Consider the following 19857-nt stretch of genomic DNA (forward strand, 5'->3'; position numbering starts at 1 on the left):
TCACCTGCAATAAAATGCGCTGGTGCGGGACCGTATCAGGATATAACGCATTATTTATGTGTCACAGTATCACCTCAAAATACAAGATACAAAACATTTTTCAACCATGCAACAAAATATAAATATTCCTACAAATATTTGTAGCCTATATAATTTCCTTCTTATTTTTGTCTAAGGTCAAGGGAGCCAAAGCAGAACGCTTAAAGAGCCGCATTCAAACCTTTATTTAGACAGATTGGTCCCTTGAGATCATCGATCTCATTTACAAGGGAGACCTGCATCATTTAGTTCCACATGAAACATAAAAACAACAAACAAACAACAGAGGATATCATATTTACATATTCAACATTTACAAATACCCAGAGTGTCAGAAAGCATTTCATTTAGATGTGCCTTAAATACAAGACGTGCCTTAAATACATGCGGCTCCGGAGCCGGTTGCTGAACCCTGGTAATAAAGAACTTGTGCGCTGTTGAAAGAATTCAAAACACTTTAACTTATTAAATCATGGATTTTTATTTGCCAGGAAAAAGGGTAATTGTATTCAGATATTACACAGAAACGCAGAAATGACTTGGACTGCATGCAAATACAAGATCTTAATCTTCCTCAGAAATAAAAGTCTGCTCTGCCGGATATGGAAGCCCCTCTTTAGTTTTTCAACATGGACCCAGAGTGAAATGCTTTGGTGAGCATAAAGGGAACATGCAACACCAGTGTGATTGTGGTGAAGTTGAGACTGTCCTGGACAAAGTTGTAGGGGGGGGGGGGCATATCTGACAGGAGAAATACCTGCTCTGCTGAACATGTTATAGAGAACAGTGCAGATCTAATATAAGGAATATTAATTGTGTGATATAGGCACAGATTTAAGATCTTTCGCTGCTCAATCTGTAAGAAAGCTTTTTCATAGAATATACATGTAAAGACACACATGAAAATCCACACAGGAGAGAAAGCATTCAAATGCTCAGTTTGTGAGAAAGCTTTTTCACGGAAGGAAACTGTAAAGGAACACATGAGAGTCCACGCAGGAGAGAAAGCCTATCACTGCTCAGTCTGTAAGAAAGCTTTTTCACAGAATATACATGTAAAGACACACATGAAAATCCACACAGGAGAGAAAGCATTCAAATGCTCAGTTTGTAAGAAAGCTTTTTCACAGAGTGGAAATTTAAAGACACACATGAGAGTCCACACAGGAGAGGAAATATAGACCTGCAATGTTTGTGACAAAATATTTAAATGGCGTAATCATTTCAAAAGTCACAAGTGTGTTGGTCGTCAGTCCTCACAGCTTAATGAAATTCAAACTGAGGATAACGGAGAGGCAGAGCCTCCAATCAGCAGCTCAGCTGAACACATGGAAACAGAAGCTGATGGAGAGGACAATGAATAAGTCTTGTGACAGTTCACACATGAGAGAAATCTGTCTGTAGACAATATGTTTAATGTTTTTGTCATTCTGATGTATACGTTAACCACTGACAGTCCATGAACCACTGCTCAATTAAGGTGGACTGACCTTTACAATGGACCAGCTAGTTATGTCCAAGATGTTGTCTTTTGTTGTTGTAAGAGATAATAGGGATTGATGCAGAAAATAACCAGAAGATAGTCTGGATAGAGCCTTCAAAGAACCAGAAAGGGTTTTGAAGATTATTAGGGATATAGAAAGAATAAAAATATTACAAATTAATACAGTTTTTGCAGTGTCAACATCTAAATACCAAATGTAAAAGTATTAATTTATTAATAAATCATATTTATGTTACAATTATGTATTTATCAATTTGTTCATCACCTTAGTATTTAAGCTGATAAAGTTGGAGCTATTTTTAATAGCAGTATTCGCTATGCTGCTTGGTAGTTTATTTTTTGTTGAAATACAAAATAATTCACGAGTTGATTTTATTTTGTATAAAAATCTGAATCTGTCAAATAAAATTGTGCCATTAAAAAAAAAAAAGGAAGACCGGAGGAAAGGCCCGAACCAAGGCTAAGACCCGCTCCCGCTCCTTTTTAGAATCCTTCGCTTCTTTGCTTGTGAATCCTAAACCTATATATCTATATATCTATATATCCATAATTGAAGAAATACTTTAATGTATCTATTTGAAATAATAATACTATTTAGATTTCGATAAAAATAAATGTTTCTCTTCTATTCTCCAAAACTATGCTCAAAGGGTGATTTGCTTTGCGCCTGCTCAGTACCCAACCAATCCCGTGCGAGCAACAGCACAGTCTCCTTTGCATTGGATGAATATAAATAGACCACGCTGTGTCCCGAAGAATTCATTCTACTTTGTGAACCTTCTGACGTTGATCATGCCTGAAGCAGCCAGCGTGAAAGCGCCCAAGAAGGGCTCCAAGAAAGCCGTCACCAAGACCCCCACCAAGACCGGCAAGAAGAGGAGGAAGTCCAGGAAGGAGAGCTACGCCATCTACGTGTACAAAGTGATGAAGCAGGTGCACCCCGACACCGGCATCTCCTCCAAGGCCATGGGCATCATGAACTGCTTCGTGAGCGACATCTTTGAGCGCATCGCCGGGGAGGCCTCCCGTCTGGCTCACTACAACAAGCGCTCCACCATCACCTCCAGGGAGATCCAGACCGCCGTCCGCCTGCTGCTCCCCGGAGAGCTGGCCAAGCACGCCGTGTCTGAGGGCACCAAGGCCGTGACCAAGTACACCAGCTCCAAGTAAACCCTGCTGCTGATAGACCAACAACTCAACGGCTCTTTTAAGAGCCACCCAACCCATCTAGAGAGTTCCTCCTGTTCTACCAGAAATATAAATTACTTATTATACTAATGAAGAAATGTTATTTATACAGATTACATGGGGAAAATGATTAGCTGTATTTTAATTTAGTTATTTGCAGTAAGATGTCATGGCTTTAACTCTATACTTGTTTATAACACCATCTGTGTACATTTCACAACATACATGGAAATATGGTGGTGTGTATTTTACAGATACATTTCTGAATGACAATAATAATGCCTTTGGGTCGTCGGAGGAGGAGGTGATTTAGTAGCTGTCTTTTATTGGTGTGTTATCCTATGTATTACCTGCTGCTGTTTTATGCCTTTTATTCTACATGTTATAGTTGCACTGTTAATTGTGTGCTGTACTGTGTGAAGCACTTTGCACATCCGTGTTGAGAAGGGTGCTGTATAAATAAAGTTGTACTTACTTACTGCAACACCGAGAGAAAATGCTAAATGGTAATCTTTATTTTAGCAAATCTTTAAAGGGGGCAAATGAACACATTTATTGTTAAATGTTACAACAATCTAAATGGTGTTTCTTGCTGACACTTAAAGCCCCCCCTGAACTATTGATATCGGTAATACAAAGTGATGGTTTAATAAGAGAAGAGAATCATTTCACCAATCAGTAATGTCAAAAACACAAACCAAAATTGCTTATATGTTCGTGAAATAAACAATGCATATAAACAACATACGTACATCTGGGCACATATATTGAATATGAATAAGTAGGCTATATACCTCTTTAACACAAAAAAATATCTGGAGCAAACTCCCAGAAACCTGCAGGTCCGCTGCAACATTGACTACTTTGAAATCCAGGCTGAAGACTTTTCTTTTTGTCGCTGCTTTTAATTTAAACTGAGCCGTTGTGTTCATCAGTAAAGTGGAACTTCTGTGTGAAATATTCATATCTTAAACTGCACTGTAACTTTTTATTCATGTACTTTTTTATTCATGTACTTTTTCTTTTAATGTTTCTTTTATTATCTTTTCAATGACTGTTTTTAAAGGCCTTTGTCTGAATGTCTTTCATTTTTGTGAAGCAACTTGAATTGCCTTGTGTTGGAAGGTGCTATATACATAAACTTGCCTTGCCTAATTTTGCTGGAGAACATCATGATTAATTAGTTAATAGGTATTCATTTTACGTTTTACACTCACACTGTTTCTGCACACTACATTATCAATTCATTCATTCGTTTGGGTTGTACAGTCTATGTTGTAACTGATGTTAATTCTCATATTTAACGTTTGTGAAAATGTGTATTGTTGTTCACTAAATTACTCCTTTATTTCAGAGTGAGTTTTTCACTATAAATTCAATCATAGTTATACATTATAAAATGACAGGGTTAGGGATATATTATATTTAATCATTTATTTTTGCTAAACTAAACAAACGTTTATTTCCCGGAGTCCCGGATCATCCCCTGTGGAGGAGTGGTCTACATTGTCCAATAGTAAAGCAGCTACAGCGCACGTGTCTCCCGGCCTGCACCAATCAGCGCTGCCCTGCTCCGGCAGCTTCTTCATAAAGCCGCTGCTCACAGACACACAGCCCTCCTCCTCCTCTCGCTGTGAAAACTGAGAAACTACAATGGCCAGAACCAAGCAGACCGCCCGTAAGTCCACCGGAGGAAAGGCTCCCAGGAAGCAGCTGGCCACCAAGGCTGCCCGTAAGAGCGCCCCGGCCACTGGCGGCGTGAAGAAGCCTCACCGTTACAGGCCCGGTACCGTGGCTCTGAGGGAGATCCGCCGCTACCAGAAGTCCACCGAGCTGCTGATCCGCAAGCTGCCCTTCCAGCGCCTGGTGAGGGAGATCGCTCAGGACTTCAAGACCGACCTGCGCTTCCAGAGCTCCGCCGTCATGGCTCTGCAGGAGTCCAGCGAGGCCTACCTGGTCGGCCTGTTCGAGGACACCAACCTGTGCGCCATCCACGCCAAGAGGGTCACCATCATGCCCAAGGACATCCAGCTGGCCCGCCGCATCCGCGGGGAGAGGGCATAGAGACTGAGACCAGGACACCCACACACAACGGCTCTTTTAAGAGCCACCTACACCTTTCAAAGAGTTACAATCCTTGATATTAATGAATACACTGGTTCACACTTTAGTTTTCTGTACCGTCATAAATATATCTTCAAAAGAAGTAACGAGTCAGTGTAAACACCAGATTGTGTATTCTCCATGTAGCATGTATGTCAGTGTTTTTATTGTTCAAACAAATCTAAATAAGTTTCAATGTATGTATACCAAGGAAAATATAGAAGTATTCTTAAGACAATTTTGAATTTAAAAAGGGTTCTAAAGTATTTACAACACATTTAAGTAAACAAATAACTTTTAAAGCTAAAAAAAAAAAGTACATTCAGGGGGATATAAATCTGAGGAGTCAGTCCACCCTCAGACTCACCCCTCCTCGGACAGTCCTCTGGGCCAGACTTGAAACCCAGTGACAGCGATTGCTGTTTGTACAAAGACCTGCACACTCACATGTAACAATTCAAACCCAAATATATATCTTAACACTTCCTGTATCATTTTCTATCCTTGTGACTCTGTTCTGTTTTTCTCTCTGTTTCTGCTTTACGTCCTGAATATCCACACAGGGATGAGGAAAGCTCCATGTTATCTCCTTCTTTGTGAAATGAGTGCAACATGTAGAAGGCAGTGTGGGAGATAACAAGTCAACAGAGTTAGATACATATTCTTGTACCAGCAAAAGATGGAATAACTAAGAAGCAGGCAGTATCAGTAATAATCTCAACGAGGAATGTATCGCACAACAATGTGGACAATGTGGAAAGAGATTTTCAAGAGGTAACAAATCAATGAAACATTGAGAACAAGAATCCAAAGTAAACCGTTTCATAGCATCCCGCTCTTCCATGTAGTACAAGTAGTACTAATAAGTGATATCAGATATCATGATAAAACACTCAGTCTGTGACATCCTTATCCACCTTTTCATGATCATGTGAACACTTGAAGGAACATGTTTACTGCACAGCTTTGACTTTTAGTTTAGTACAGTGTGGTATTCTGTTTCTTCCATCTCTTATTCTGATTATCTCCATCATTCACTGACTCGTGTTTTGATTTCAGTCGGAGAAGACGCACTTTATATAAGCAGTGTTTCTAAATACACATGATCTTAACAAGAAGATGAATCTTACTGCTCTGGTCGAACATCAATGAGCCTTTTATCAACAAAGAATAAAGCTGCCTTCAGGTCCGTTACATCTGCTCAGGTAGAGATTTAAAACTACAACTTCTATATGATTTATTAAATGTGTTTGTCATTTTAATAAAATAAAGAGATAACACTGAGACCTGGGTTCAATAGGACTTCACTGTTAGAATGACTTTGGCTTTTATCATGTGCTGATTATTATGTCATTGTATAACTTCATCTCTTTCTCTTTACTTGCTGCTGTGAGCTGCCTGCATCTGTAGCCTGTTAGCGACACATTGTAAAATGATGAACAATAAATAAATGGGTCTAAATTGTGAACACTGTGCTCATCAGACAGATATGATGAATATATTCATTACATTTACTAGAATAGCTCCAGGTTTAGTGTCTTTCTTTTTAGTAGCAACTGGAAGGAGAAGTCTTTACGTGAGCTCCCTTCTGATTGGACGATCGTCGATACGCTCACTGATGGCCAATCAGAGAGCAGCTGGTGGATATAAAGAGTCGCTGTGGCAAGCAGAGAGCCACACTTCGTTGTAAACCCGAGAAAGCAATTATGTCAGGAAGAGGGAAGACCGGAGGAAAGGCCCGAGCCAAGGCTAAGACCCGCTCCTCCCGGGCCGGGCTCCAGTTCCCCGTCGGCCGTGTCCACAGGCATCTGAGGAAGGGTAACTACGCCCACCGTGTCGGTGCCGGAGCCCCGGTGTACCTGGCCGCTGTGCTGGAGTACCTGACCGCTGAGATCCTGGAGCTGGCTGGAAACGCCGCCCGGGACAACAAGAAGACCCGGATCATCCCCCGCCACCTGCAGCTCGCCGTCCGCAACGACGAGGAGCTCAACAAGCTGCTGGGAGGAGTGACCATCGCTCAGGGAGGCGTGCTGCCCAACATCCAGGCTGTGCTGCTGCCCAAGAAGACCGAGAAGGCTGCCAAGAAGTGAAGACCCTGAACCCGCTTCAGTAAACACCAAAGGCTCTTTTAAGAGCCACACACTTCTTTCCAGAGAGCTTTCCTTCATCAAACCTGTGCCTCTATTTCATAGTGTTGGAAAAGCACTACTGTTTCATTCAACTACTATGGCCGTTTCTATAGAGCTTCCAAACATTTACTAATTAATGTCCACCATTATGAGAATACTTATAACCTGCTAAGACAAACACCAATTGATGTGGCCGATGCTCTTTAGGGTTCATAACCACTTCAAAGCCCTGTTCAAGTTGACCCAGTGTGTTTGATCAGTGTAACAATATATGAGAATAACACATGTAGCAGTATTTATCGAACGAAAGGTATGTATATGGAGAGACAGAACTTAATACGTCTCACACCCTGATCCCGCTTCAACCACCTCAACAAAGGCTCCTTTAAGAGCCACACACCTCTATCCAGAGAGCTGATGCTTTCCTCAATCAGGTGTTTGATGCTACGTTGCCACAAATGTGACTGCAGGCCGAATGTACTGCAGAGAAGTCTCCCTCTGTAGTGAGCCTCATCATGACTCAAGTGTATCAAAGTTTATTTATATAGCCCAATATCACACTTGTCTCAGTGGACTCGGTTTGTACAGAATATGAGAACGACCCCTCTGTCCTTGGACCCTCATACACTCCACTTTCTCCTGGTGGTGATTTTACATCATTGTTAAATAATGATATAGAATCCAACTGTAAATATTATATTAAAGAGCAGTTATACATTAAATAAACAGCTGTATACATGAATAATAATTAACTGTGCTGCAGAAGAGACAAATGAAGTTCCTTTATTTGTGATTATATTCTATAAAATATGAAATCACAAAGCTTTGATTTGGGTTTCCAAACAGTCTGTAAACAGTCTTTATTGTCAGTCTTTCAGTTTGTGTGTACAGACAGAGAGATCGAAATGCCGTTTCCTACAATCCAGAGGAATACAAATATATATAAATATATATATATATATATATACACGATCTATTCATGTTTTTATGATGCTCATATTACTGCTACTATAGATCATGTTTATTAGACTTTAAAGTACCTTAATACCTGTCACTTTAAGCGTATAGCAGGGTCCTTACCAATATATAAAAAGTTACCAGAAAATAAAAAACCATAACCAACCAAAAGTACTTTAAAAATGGGGAAGGGTCTCGAGTTGGACCGCGCTCAGCAAAGTTCCCATGTGTTTCTCCTTTACGTCCGCAGATAAGATTTAAAGTCTGTCGCTAGTCGGAGTCAACTTAATTATTTTCTAGTAAATTTAATCAAAAACGTCTGGAAGGGGAAAAGGAACAGTTAAACAAATAGTGTGTCAATTTGGTGTGGGGTACAACAAGGGACGTTGCTAAACGTAATTTGTTATCCCTATATCCCTATCCCTTATGTAAGAGTAGGGAATATGGAGGCCTGGGAGCCATAGACCTGGGCATTAAACTAAAAATTACTTTTGTAAAAAATATCTCAGCTGCAATCAATAGGAAAGCACCTTGGGTTGAGGATGGAGAAATGGGATGGAAGAAAAGAAGAGGCAGAGCTAGAAATGGTCCCTATTACAATTAGTTTATGGTGACTTCACAACTGAAGTTCAGCATTTAGGGATTGATCGAATCGGACTACCGAATAGAGTAATTTTTAAAACGATAAACGATTTCAAATATGGAGGTGTTATAGCATACAACAACCTAACACCTGACGAAGGTAAACAAGTCTTGAAATTAGTGAAAAGTAAACAGTTATCGGAGAGCATGAGAGACGTGAGGTGGCTGATATCAGTCAACAGACTTGCGGTCAGAGCTGTGGTTTCATGGAGCTGCTATGTGAAAACTAGAACATGCCCCATGATTAACTGTGAGGAGGACGAGACTCTACAGCACCTCCTCATGGACTGCTGCAGAGCCCAGGAGGTGTGGTCGCTCCAACGGGGCATCGGCTTAGACTTCAATGTAGAATAATCTAAATCATGTATTGTATTCTGGATGAGGGGATGGACAATAAACACAGGGACCTTTTTCAGCTGGTAATTTGTACCACATGTACGAAGATCTGGAAGACAAAGTGCAAGATGATACTAAATCAGAGAACAATAAGCAGCTACACCATCGTGACACAGGTTATTACCGAACTAAGAAGAAGAAAAACCCTGGACACATCCCAGACTCAGCCACAGGCCCGGCTCCAGGATGAAATGACTGAGGGGGCTGTTCAAAAATCCGAGGGGGCGATCTTTTTTTCACAACAACGAAAAATACTGGCAATGTAATGAAATGACACACCAAGCTTTTTTCCTTCTCACTGCTCAACAATATCTTTGCTTCTTTATTGTTATTCTGGATTTACCCCTCTCATTCGGTTCTGTTCCTCTGATCTTTAATAACAGATAGTACATTATCAGATGGCTGCACTTTGGTTCACACCCTAACATTGATTTCCTCAATTTATAAATGGACAGGCTCTGTAATTATACCATAACCTGTTCTCATATATCTCTTAACTCGTCTTCCTATTCAGATGTACTTACCTCGAGTCAGGTCAGGATTAAAGAAACATTAATCTGGTTGATTTTTTATTTTCAGGATTGAATGTTCAGACCAAGGCCTAAAACCTGGCATTTCATAAGAAAGTGACTAATATATAAACCAAATGTAATATTGGATCAAACACTTCACCAAATGGACAGACACAGATTACAAAGACCCCTGGTTTGTCTCTAGAGTCTAACTGCCAGGAGAAAAATCAAATCAATGTTCCACAATCCGTCACTAGATGTCGCTCATTGTACCAATACGGTTTATATAATACATAACATATTATTATTATAGTAAAGGGGCTCGCTTTGGCAAAAACCTGATCCATACAGGCAGCCCTAACTAATAACAAGTAACCATCATGTGTGGTGCTATCTGTAGTTGTCAGTCTTATTTTTTGTTGATGTCATATTGTTTTCACAGTGCTGTGAAAATGAATTTCCCCCTGAGGACAAATCAAATCAATGTTCCAAAATCCGTCACTAGATGTCGCTCATTGTACCAATACGGTTTATATAATACAGATTACCACAAATGTGCTGTGGAAATGAATTCCCAATAAATCTAATCCAAACTAATTTAATATTCAATCCCACACTTCCTAATTTACCTCGTTTAAAGCACTTTCGTTGTAATACTATGGATTTAGTTGACACTACTAGCCGAGTTTCTTTTGTCCAATATTTCGCGGGCAGTTACGTTGAATTAGGAGTAGAAGAAGAAGTAGAGGTAGAAGAAGAAGTTACAAGAACTAAAGAAAGTGAAGACATTTACATTTCTGGGAATATGGTTGGACGAGAGAGTCACATGGAGTACTCACATTGATAAGGTAGTAGATAAATGTAAAAGGGTTTTAAATGTTATGAGGTGCTTGGCAGGCACTGAGTGGGGGGCTGATAAAGCTGCTTTGAGGAATGTATACACGGCCTTAATAAGATCAGCCATAGAATACGGACTAATAGTGTATGGGTCAGCTGCATATTCTTCTCTTCAAAAATTTGATAGAGTCCAGGCACAAGCACTAAGGATATGCTGTGGGGCAGTAAGATCTACACCAGTGTCGGCACTTCAGGTAGAGGTCGGAGAAATACCAATTTCTTTGAGGAGAAAACAGTTAATTGTTCATCACTGGGCAAATCTACAGGGTCATAAAGATACTCACCCTACTAAACAAACTGTACAAACAAGTTGGGAAAGTAACAAAATTAAAAAAGAAAGTTTTTGTGTTTGTGTTTCTGAGTTATGTAAGGAATTCAAAGTTAAAGAATGGAATATTAGTCCGACGGTGTTGTTATCAGCTGTTCCACCATGGTTGCTACCTCAACCTATAGTAGATTTATCATTATTGAAACGGTTATATTCAATGAAAAGTAAAATCAATGTGCAGGCTTATGTGAATACTGTTCTGAACAATATGGGCAGTTTATACAAATATTTACTGATGGATCCAAAAATCCAGAAAATGGTCAAACTAGTTTTAAACTGCATGTTATGTTCCTGAATTAAAGGTCAAAGTGGGAAAGCGAACGAGTGATCACATCGCAGTATACACAGTGGAGATGATGGCTATCTCACTAGCACTTCAGTGGGTAGAGGAAGTGCAGCCAACATTTAGATTGTATGTCAAATTGTTTATTTAATATATCTGGCTAGCTATAGCTACTTGCTAACGGTTTAGCTTACCAGCGCGATTCAAAGTAACGTCAACGGAGCTATAATTTATGCTTTGCTTATATGTTCGCATAACTTGTAAGTTTACTGATATTTACATACCTTGTTCACCTGGCTCAGGTGGTGGCTCTGGGGTTGTTGTGTGAGCCACCACTCGAGAATTGCCGTCTTTTTTATTAAAAAACAGTTTAAAGTTTAAACACTGTCAGAGAGGAGAGGTACATACCTGTCATCCAATAAAACATGTTTATTTCCATGTAACTCTCTGATTGGTCTTTACATTACATTGCATTTAGCTGACGCTTTTATCCAAAGCGACTTACAAAATACAAACTTGAAGAAAACAGAATCATATAAGTACATCAGGTTTCATAGAGCTAAACATTTCAAGTGCTACTCAACTGGCTTTAGATAAGCCAGTCCTTTGTTAGTATATAAGTGCTTTGTTAGTAATTCTATCTCTCGAAGTGGAGTCCAAAGAGATGAGTTTTCAGTCTGAAGAAGATGTGTAAGCTATCTGCTGTCCTGATTTCAATGGGGAGCTCATTCCACCATTTTGGAGCCAGGATAGCAAACCCACGTGTTTCTGCTGATGGGAACTTGGGTCCCCCTCGCAGTGCGGGTGCAGCGAGCTGTTTGGCTGATGCAGAGCGGAGTGCACGTGCTGGGGTGTACGGTTTAACCATGTCCTGGATGCAGGAAGGGCCAGATCCATTCACAGCATGGTACGCAAGTACCATTTACTTGAAGTGGATTCTAGCAGTTACTGGAAGCCAGTGAAGGGAGCGGAGGAGCGGCGTGGTGTGGGAGTTTAAATGCTATTTTATTCTGGAAAAAAACGGAAGTTCTCAATACCAAGCTTTTATTCTGAAAATCCTTCATGACGACATCCGGGACTACGTAGTATCATTAAAGTGGCTATTGACGCCTTTAACATGTGTTACATATAAAGTTATGAAAGAGATAAGAAGAAGAAAAGGCATGTGGAAGTAAGCAATGAATGTAAAATGTCGAAATCCTCTGTTTAACGCAATATCGGACACAGAAGACCGAGGGGGGAGTCAACATGGAGCAATCATATAGGAAAAGTTCAAAATAAATGTAAAAAGGTCAACAATGTACTTCGGTGTTTGGCGGGACAGGAGTGGGGAGCGAGTAGGTCATCACTTCTGAATATATATTGGGCACTCATGAGACCTGTATTAGATTATGCGTGTATAGCGTTCATGGCAGCAGCAGAATCAAACCTTAACAAGCTGGATGTAAGCTCAGGCCCTGAGGATTTGTAGTGGAGCTTTTAAAACATCTCCAGTATCAGCAATACAGGTGGAAATGGGAGAAATGCCTTTAAGGATAAGAAGAGTGAAGTTAATGTTGGCATATGGGTAAACCTTCAGGGGCACAGTGATAGTCATTAGTCATCCTGCGAAAAGTATTTTTGAAAGACTGCTGGGAGCACAATGAGTCACATTTAACCAGTTTTGGATGGATTGGTGATGTTAAAGCAGCAAGTACAGCTTTGAATCAAATATTGCCCCACAGCTCCAATCTTGTCCATTCCACCCTGGTTATTCCCATTGCCAAGTGTAGAGATGGCATGCCATAGGACCAGAGAAGGCCATACTAACAGAGACCGTAGTGCAGACACCGCCAACAGTTCAAGCTCAGGAAGTGCCAGACAATCAGATAGAGAATCAACAGAGGGGAGGAGGTTTCAGAGGAAAAGGAAGAGGCAGAGGAAGAGTTGTCCAGAATGGTGGTTGCTTCAGATGTGGACAGATGTCACATTGGTCCAATGAATATCCGCTAAACCAATTACACCAACCACAAGCACCACAATACTTTCCTACACCATTTCATCAGCCTCAGACACAACAAACCCCTGTGTATGTCCCCACCCAATCACAGCCACGAGCACCCATTTACACACCCGTACAATATCAGCACCGGGGAGGACACAGTGGTGGCAGTGGATTCCAAGGACAAGCAAGGAGGAGGGGGGGTGCCAAGCATGAACCAAATGCCACCGGCAGCTTGGCATCAACCACAACAATGAGGAAGCTCAGAGGGCCAGACCACCAGGTTATGCATCGTCAGCACAAGGGTATTTTGAAATCCAGCTACATTGAGCCATATCTGTCACCACAGGAGGGAGAGGTTTAATGTTATTTAAAAAATGGAGAGTAGTATTGCATTTACATCTAAAGCATCCACAGATTAGAAGTAGCAGATTAGAACATTTAGCTGACTATTTTTGTAATTATGAGAAGGATAGAGATTACGAGTGATGCTGTTCCCCCACACAGAAAACTATTGTGTCCACACAGCTAATGAGGTCAAGACGATGGGTTTCCACCCAAAATACGGAAACCTGGTACTCGCCCAAGACGGAGGATCCTTACCAAGTCCTCCTGTTTACACCGACTGCAGTTCAAGGGGCGACGATACACCTGACGTGAAGCTGTTGGGACCTGAAAACAGAAACTTGATTCTGCTGTGGTGAAGTCTGGCTACAAAGGGAGGTGTCCGATAGGGTCGCTTGTCTCAAACCAGTGAAGAAGTCAACAAGAACCCAGCTGAACTAGAGAGCGACTGTTAACGGGAGAACAGTGACGGAGCGACGGAGACTGGCCCAACATTTTCCAGCCAGTACATAGATAGACCCCGTCAGAAGACCGGGGCTGTGTTTAAAGGGGAACTTCATTTATTCTTAGTAGAGGTGTAGTTTTTCATCAAACAATTATGTGATTTATGGAGTCAGATTACATATTTCTCATAAACACAGTTTTATAATCGGCCTGAAGTATCTGTTTTAAGGCATGAGCCGCAGATTAAATAACATAACACTGATTGAGAGCTTGGAGGAAGAAGTTGTAGGGTTTTTACAACAGTTTCAAGAATCCGTTTTTATTTATTTATTCTTGAGTAACTTTACTGATTTATAGTGTAGTGCGTAAGGCAATATCTCATTTGAGTGAGGGGCACCAGCCCTTCATGCAGGTCACCCTCTGTGAGAATAGTTCGTATTTTCCCTCCAGTTTAGAGAAATATTATTTTATCATATGTTAGTTCAGCAGTATCAACCAATCCTCTAATCCTAGAATTATTGAGACGCATTAGCGAAACAAGTGGTATCGTTTTTCGCAGCAACGATGATGCATAATACCATGACAAAAGCCATTATTGAAACAAGTAAACTATTAGAAGTGCTAATGGCAGAGTTTTTGTGAATATGCATTTATGCCATCAGAAAGCCATACATCATATGATATTTTTGTACGCCTTGTGGGTACACGGATAAGTTATATTTATTTAATGAAACGTTATGGGTTTTACATGTCCTGTTCAGAATAGGGTAATCATTGCAACATTAATTGAGCATTTTACGCTCAAAGGAGGGAGTGTCATAAGTATACAGATATGTTGATTTCAGTGACGTAGTTAATAAATAATAACATGTAGTCAACAATAGGTCTCATAACAACAAGAGGTATGCCAAAGCTTGGGCCTTCTCCAAGGAGGGAGTGGTCCAGTTTTAGATATTAGACAAATAGAAGTGGATGAATATGTCAGAACTCTGAGTAATATTATCCAAGTTTTGTCTACACAGCAGGCTAGGAAAACTACAGAGATACCAGACGAGACATCAGAAGAGACTCTTGTTCGGCCAGGTGATTGGGTGAGGGTGAAAGTTCACAAAAGACAGTGGGCTCATCCCCGGTGGACGGAACCGTGAGAAGTTGTAATGAACTTCACACGCGCTCCGGTTTAAAGGTAAAGAAAAAGGAGCAAATTGACACCACCTCACACATTGTCACCCTTCACTGGCAACTTCCAGAACATTATTGGGAGTTAGGACTGATTTGGCAGAGCTGGAACAAAACAATAAATAGAAATAAGATAAAGATAGAAACAGCTCAAAAGATGAATTGTCTATAGATTGTACACTAAAGTGAAAACCTATTTTTTGTTTTACACCTGAAAAGAGTCCAACGTTTTGTATATGTTATTTTTGCACTCTTTATTCAAATTCTGTAACTGACACAACCAGGGATAAAATAGAGATGATGTCAAGAACAAAGCCAAACCAATTGTGGGGTCCCCTAGGGATAAGAGGCAGAATAGCATTGTTGATTGTGCTCATTACACTTGGCACCTTTCTGGTTGGAAGGGGAGTACAATATCAAGTAAAACATGGAACCATTAGTTCACTAACAAGACTCCAGCTGTGTTTCAGAGACTTTCACTTATCCCCAGAGCCAAAAGATCAGCTGAGCAACAAGAGGAGGAGTTAGAAATACTCGTTCCCAAAGATGAGGCGGTTACAATCAAGATGATTCACCCCCCCTATATGTAGTTCTTGTATCAAATGATGAGATGGGTTTAAGTGATCGGGATATGTAAGTGATGGGGATTAACAGATTAGGGGAATCTCCAAATACACTGGATCCATGTTTTAGTCTTTACCAGAAACACCCCCTGTTAAGTTTATGAACAACCAACCGGTGACCGATCTGAGCACAATTATTGAAAATGATTACAGTAGAAACAGGCTACTAACCCACAAGTACAGCTTTGTACGTACAAACTCTATGAACACAATTCCCCAGCAGATAGTGGCAACATTGCAGATACTGTATGTCCAGTCACAAAAGTTACTTATGTTCTAAATAACAGTGAGATTTAAAGTGATGGAGAAAATATGGGGACGTTCTTTTATAGTGTGTGAAATATGTGGTGCTTGAAACAATTAGGTATTTCAATTTATAGAAGAAGATGGTTTCCTGAAAAGAGTTATTTGGAGTAGCCATGTTACAGTGGGTAGAAACAATGTGTAGGGATATGGTAAAATTATTAGGAGACATTCATTGGGTTTAGATGAGATTTAACAGTGTTAGAATTATCTATAGGTAATGCGTCCCAAGGTCGGTCGGTCGGTCGGTCGGTCGGTCGGTCGGTCGGTCGGTCGGTCGGTCGGTCTCTCTCTCTCTCTCTCTCTCTCTCTCTCTCTCTCTCTCTCTCTCTCTCTCTCTCTCTCTCTCTCTCTCTCTCTCTCTCTCTCTCTCTCTCTCTCTCTCTCTCTCTCTCTCTCTCTCTCTCTCTCTCTCTCTCTCTCTCTCTCCGCCTGTCAGACCGCTACGACCCCATCTTCCAAGCAAACAAAAGACCTCACCACAGGAGACTCCTCCTCCTCCATCAAACAAACAGAGAACCAGAGCTGAAATAACAATGACAAGACTGCATCCAGAACCATCTCCACCTGAGGCATCCAGAACCATCTCCACCTGAGGCATCCAGAACCACCTCCACCTGAGGCATCCAGAACCATCTCCACCTGAGGCATCCAGAACCACCTCCACCTGAGGCATCCAGAACCATCTCCACCTGAGGCATCCAGAACCACCTCCACCTGAGGCATCCAGAACCATCTCCACCTGAGGCATCCAGAACCATCTCCACCTGAGGCATCCAGAACCAAAACCAGCTGACATAAAAAGGCACACTCTCATCGGTCCCCCACAGGACATGAAGTTCCAAGTTGAGCCACGAGATTTGGCACAAGAGCAGAGTGTGGGACATGAGAGCGGAATACGCCCTCCATGCAACCAGTAGAGACTGAAAAGGAGGAGATGGAAAGCGGAAGCGGAAGGATCCAAGAGCGGATGGACTGAGGAGAAGGTGGACGGAGGAGAGGAAAGGACGGAGGAGTTGGCATGGTCCAGCAGAACATGAGGGGGTCGTGGCTTGACAACCAGAGGGGGAGAGAAGGAAAACGGGAGTGAGTGAGTGAGTTTACACATAAACATAATTATTCACCAACGAGAAATACGTAAAGAAAAAGATGTATTAGCCATGAATTAATCAATTGGTAAATTTATAAAGTAAGAAAGAGGAAACTATTAAATAAAAACACACTGAGGGTAGAACATATTATTCAATCTTTTCATCATAAACAAATGATTCTTTAAGAGATTCCAATTCATGTGCGAATTTGGGGAAGATTTAATATTTTTGGATTACTGTCCTATATTATACATTGGAATGATTTCAAACCTGTTTTTATTTATCCTAATAATTATAAAGGAGTGCCTTGGAAATATGTGTTTACATAATTTGTGGTCAAAACGTTTGAGACCTACTGAGATAACTTAGACTAAAATTAACTTATCTAAACACTCAGAGAGTCCTTAACCTCACTGAGCCTCTCAGTCTGACAGGAGAGCTCTCCTCCACCCTGGTTGTAGAAACATCTACTTCTTATATCAGTTAGCGCAGCTAGCCCCAGATTATAATAACAACAGCGCCGGTACCGGTGCGCCCTCGCTCGCTCCCACGCTCGCACTTCGGCTGTGAGCTGTGGGCGCCTGATAAGCCAACATCCCCCACTTTCATCACTTACAGCGCCCACCGGGCAAATGAAACGTGTAACCGGGGTGAAAAGGGTGTTACATTTACTTAATTATGAATGTTGTTACATAAAGGCCGAAAATGTGGATGAGCACCAACGGTCCAAAAAGTTTTTTCCCTCCCAGAGCTACCAGCGCAGCGCCCCCCAGATCTGGCGCCCTAGGCGTCCGCCTGTGTCGCCTATGCCAAAAATCGGCCCTGCCTATTACATACAGTGGCAATGTCTCAAGATTTAGCAAAGATACACCTTTATTGAACATACAGTAACAAAAATACCACAAATACAAATAACAAACAATTAAAAATGAAAAAGGGTCGCCACTTATTATTATTTTAAAAAAAATGTTTTTACAAAAATTCAGCAGCGGCGCTGCGCCTCCGCTATTTGTATATAGGGGAAACACTGAACCTTTTAGCCAGTCTTGCCACAGGATTGGACTGGGACCTGTGCTCTAGCACAGCCAGTGATGTTTTTTATGTAGTTAATCAACATGGCGAAACACCCCAAAGCCAGTAGGTCTAAGAGACCAGTCCCAGGGGGAGTTTAGGCTCCACAGTGTACGAAGATAGCACAGGGGCGCCCAGGGGAGGGCTAGATGTTGCATTCCATGTCCTAACGTACCGATTGATCACAACGGCCTCTTCTAGAGAACATATTACTTTCATACCTTAAATGGTATGAAAGGAGGGAGGGTACATTTCTCATGAGGAGACAGTTTCAAATGCTAGCAGAACAAGACGACCCACCCCCGTACACAGATGTTGATGAAAATGATGTTGTTCATGTTTTATAAATCATTGCTATTCTAAAATGGTATGTTTCTTTTACACTTTGTAAAAACAAGTGCCTTAACACTGAGCGTGGTATGAGAACGGTTTCTGTGAAAGGAGGGAGAAAGAAATGTTCTAGTACCAAGCCATTGCTGCTATTTTGAAGAATGCTATAGAATGTTAACAATAGAAGTTATGCACAAGGGAGAACTTTTATGTTTGAACAGTCAAAGTATTTTTTGTATTTTTGTAAAGTTGAGGCTATTGAACCCTTCTATTTTGATTGTATGTTTTTGATATGAGGTATGTAGCCTACTATGCAAAGTTCAGATGAAGAACTCATTGATTTCAGTATTATTTACACACCGTTTAGGTGTGTAAGGAGGGACTGTTAGAAATTAAAATCAATGTTTTATGGCATAATTTAGTTAGAACATACCGTCAGTTTAAATGCTATTTTATTCTGGAAAAAAACGGAAGTTCTCAATACCAAGCTTTTATTCTGAAAATCCTTCATGACGACATCCGGGACTACCGTCCAGTTGTATCATTAAAGTGGCTATTGACGCCGTTAACATGTGTTACATATAAAGTTATGAAAGAGATAAGGAGGAGAAAAGGCATGTGGAAGTAAGCAATGAATGTAAAATGTCGAAATCCTCTGTTTGACGCAATATCGGACACAGAAGACCGAGGGGGGAAGTCCCCTACGTCACCACCAGTGACGTACGGTGATGTTCATGGCTGGTGAGGCACTGACTTTTTCAGAGTCAGATTTACAAATATTATATTTTGACCTTAATCTAAATATTCGGCTATTTTCAAAAGCTTTTTTAGTCTGATGCTTCAATTCATTTTAAACAGACCGTTCAACAAAAGGATACCCAACATCTAAATATTGCATTGTTCTTTCTTAGTAAGATCCCATTTTCATTACAATTGTGGTCTTACCTTGACTTGAAGATGAAGTCCATGCTATCCTTCTGGACAACAATCTCTATTAGTTTTTTGTAAAAGTCCTCCTTATCTTCCTGTAATTTGAAAAGTATAGCTTGTTGTTTGTGTCTACCGTCTCTGCGTAGAATAACAGTAGCAACAAGAACCTGTGGGCTCACGTGCGCCCCCTTCAGTGCGGCAGAGGTTATGGCTGCCTCCCCTGGTGCTTTTTTCATTGCGGTTGTATGATGAGACCAGCGAGCCTAAATATCACATACGTGAAATGAGTTATTTAGAGACTATGGACGGCGAGGATAAATGTAATAAAGGGATCTACAAACATTACATTGGTGACCTACAGTGAGATGGTAACAGGCATGAGCTTAGTGCCCGCTTTCCAGACAGTTTCTGTGGGGTGACGCATTCTGAGGTGAGGCAGAGCTCATCTGTGCCTCACCTCACCCCACACTAACTGGCTTGAGCGCGCTCACAAAATAAGTGCCCGCGCTAAATTAGTGCCCGCGCTCCAGCAAGTTACTGTGGGCTTACGAGAGGCAGAGCTCATCCCTGCCTCACTTCTCA

The 19857-nt window shown here is 41.1% G+C and overlaps 3 protein-coding genes across 3 annotated transcripts; all 3 read left to right on the top strand.

The window, feature by feature from the left end:
- The first annotated feature begins 2329 nt into the window (after positions 1-2329).
- Positions 2330-3808, top strand: LOC307019070 (histone H2B 1.2-like). Its single transcript, XM_079649690.1, has one exon. The coding sequence runs from the start codon at positions 2336-2338 to the stop codon at positions 2711-2713; it is 378 nt and encodes a 125-aa protein (XP_079505816.1). The 5' UTR covers positions 2330-2335; the 3' UTR covers positions 2714-3808.
- A 562-nt stretch (positions 3809-4370) lies between these two features.
- LOC307019068 (histone H3.2) lies at positions 4371-5269 on the top strand. Its single transcript, XM_079649688.1, has one exon. The coding sequence runs from the start codon at positions 4385-4387 to the stop codon at positions 4793-4795; it is 411 nt and encodes a 136-aa protein (XP_079505814.1). The 5' UTR covers positions 4371-4384; the 3' UTR covers positions 4796-5269.
- A 1262-nt stretch (positions 5270-6531) lies between these two features.
- On the top strand, positions 6532-6986 carry LOC307019069 (histone H2A). Its single transcript, XM_079649689.1, has one exon. It carries the CDS (start codon positions 6541-6543, stop codon positions 6922-6924), a length of 384 nt encoding a protein of 127 aa, XP_079505815.1. The 5' UTR covers positions 6532-6540; the 3' UTR covers positions 6925-6986.
- Positions 6987-19857: the final 12871 nt, after the last annotated feature.

The sequence above is a fragment of the Notothenia rossii genome (genome assembly GCF_949606895.1).
Source record: "Notothenia rossii genome assembly, chromosome: 9".
Lineage (NCBI taxonomy): Eukaryota > Metazoa > Chordata > Actinopteri > Perciformes > Nototheniidae > Notothenia > Notothenia rossii.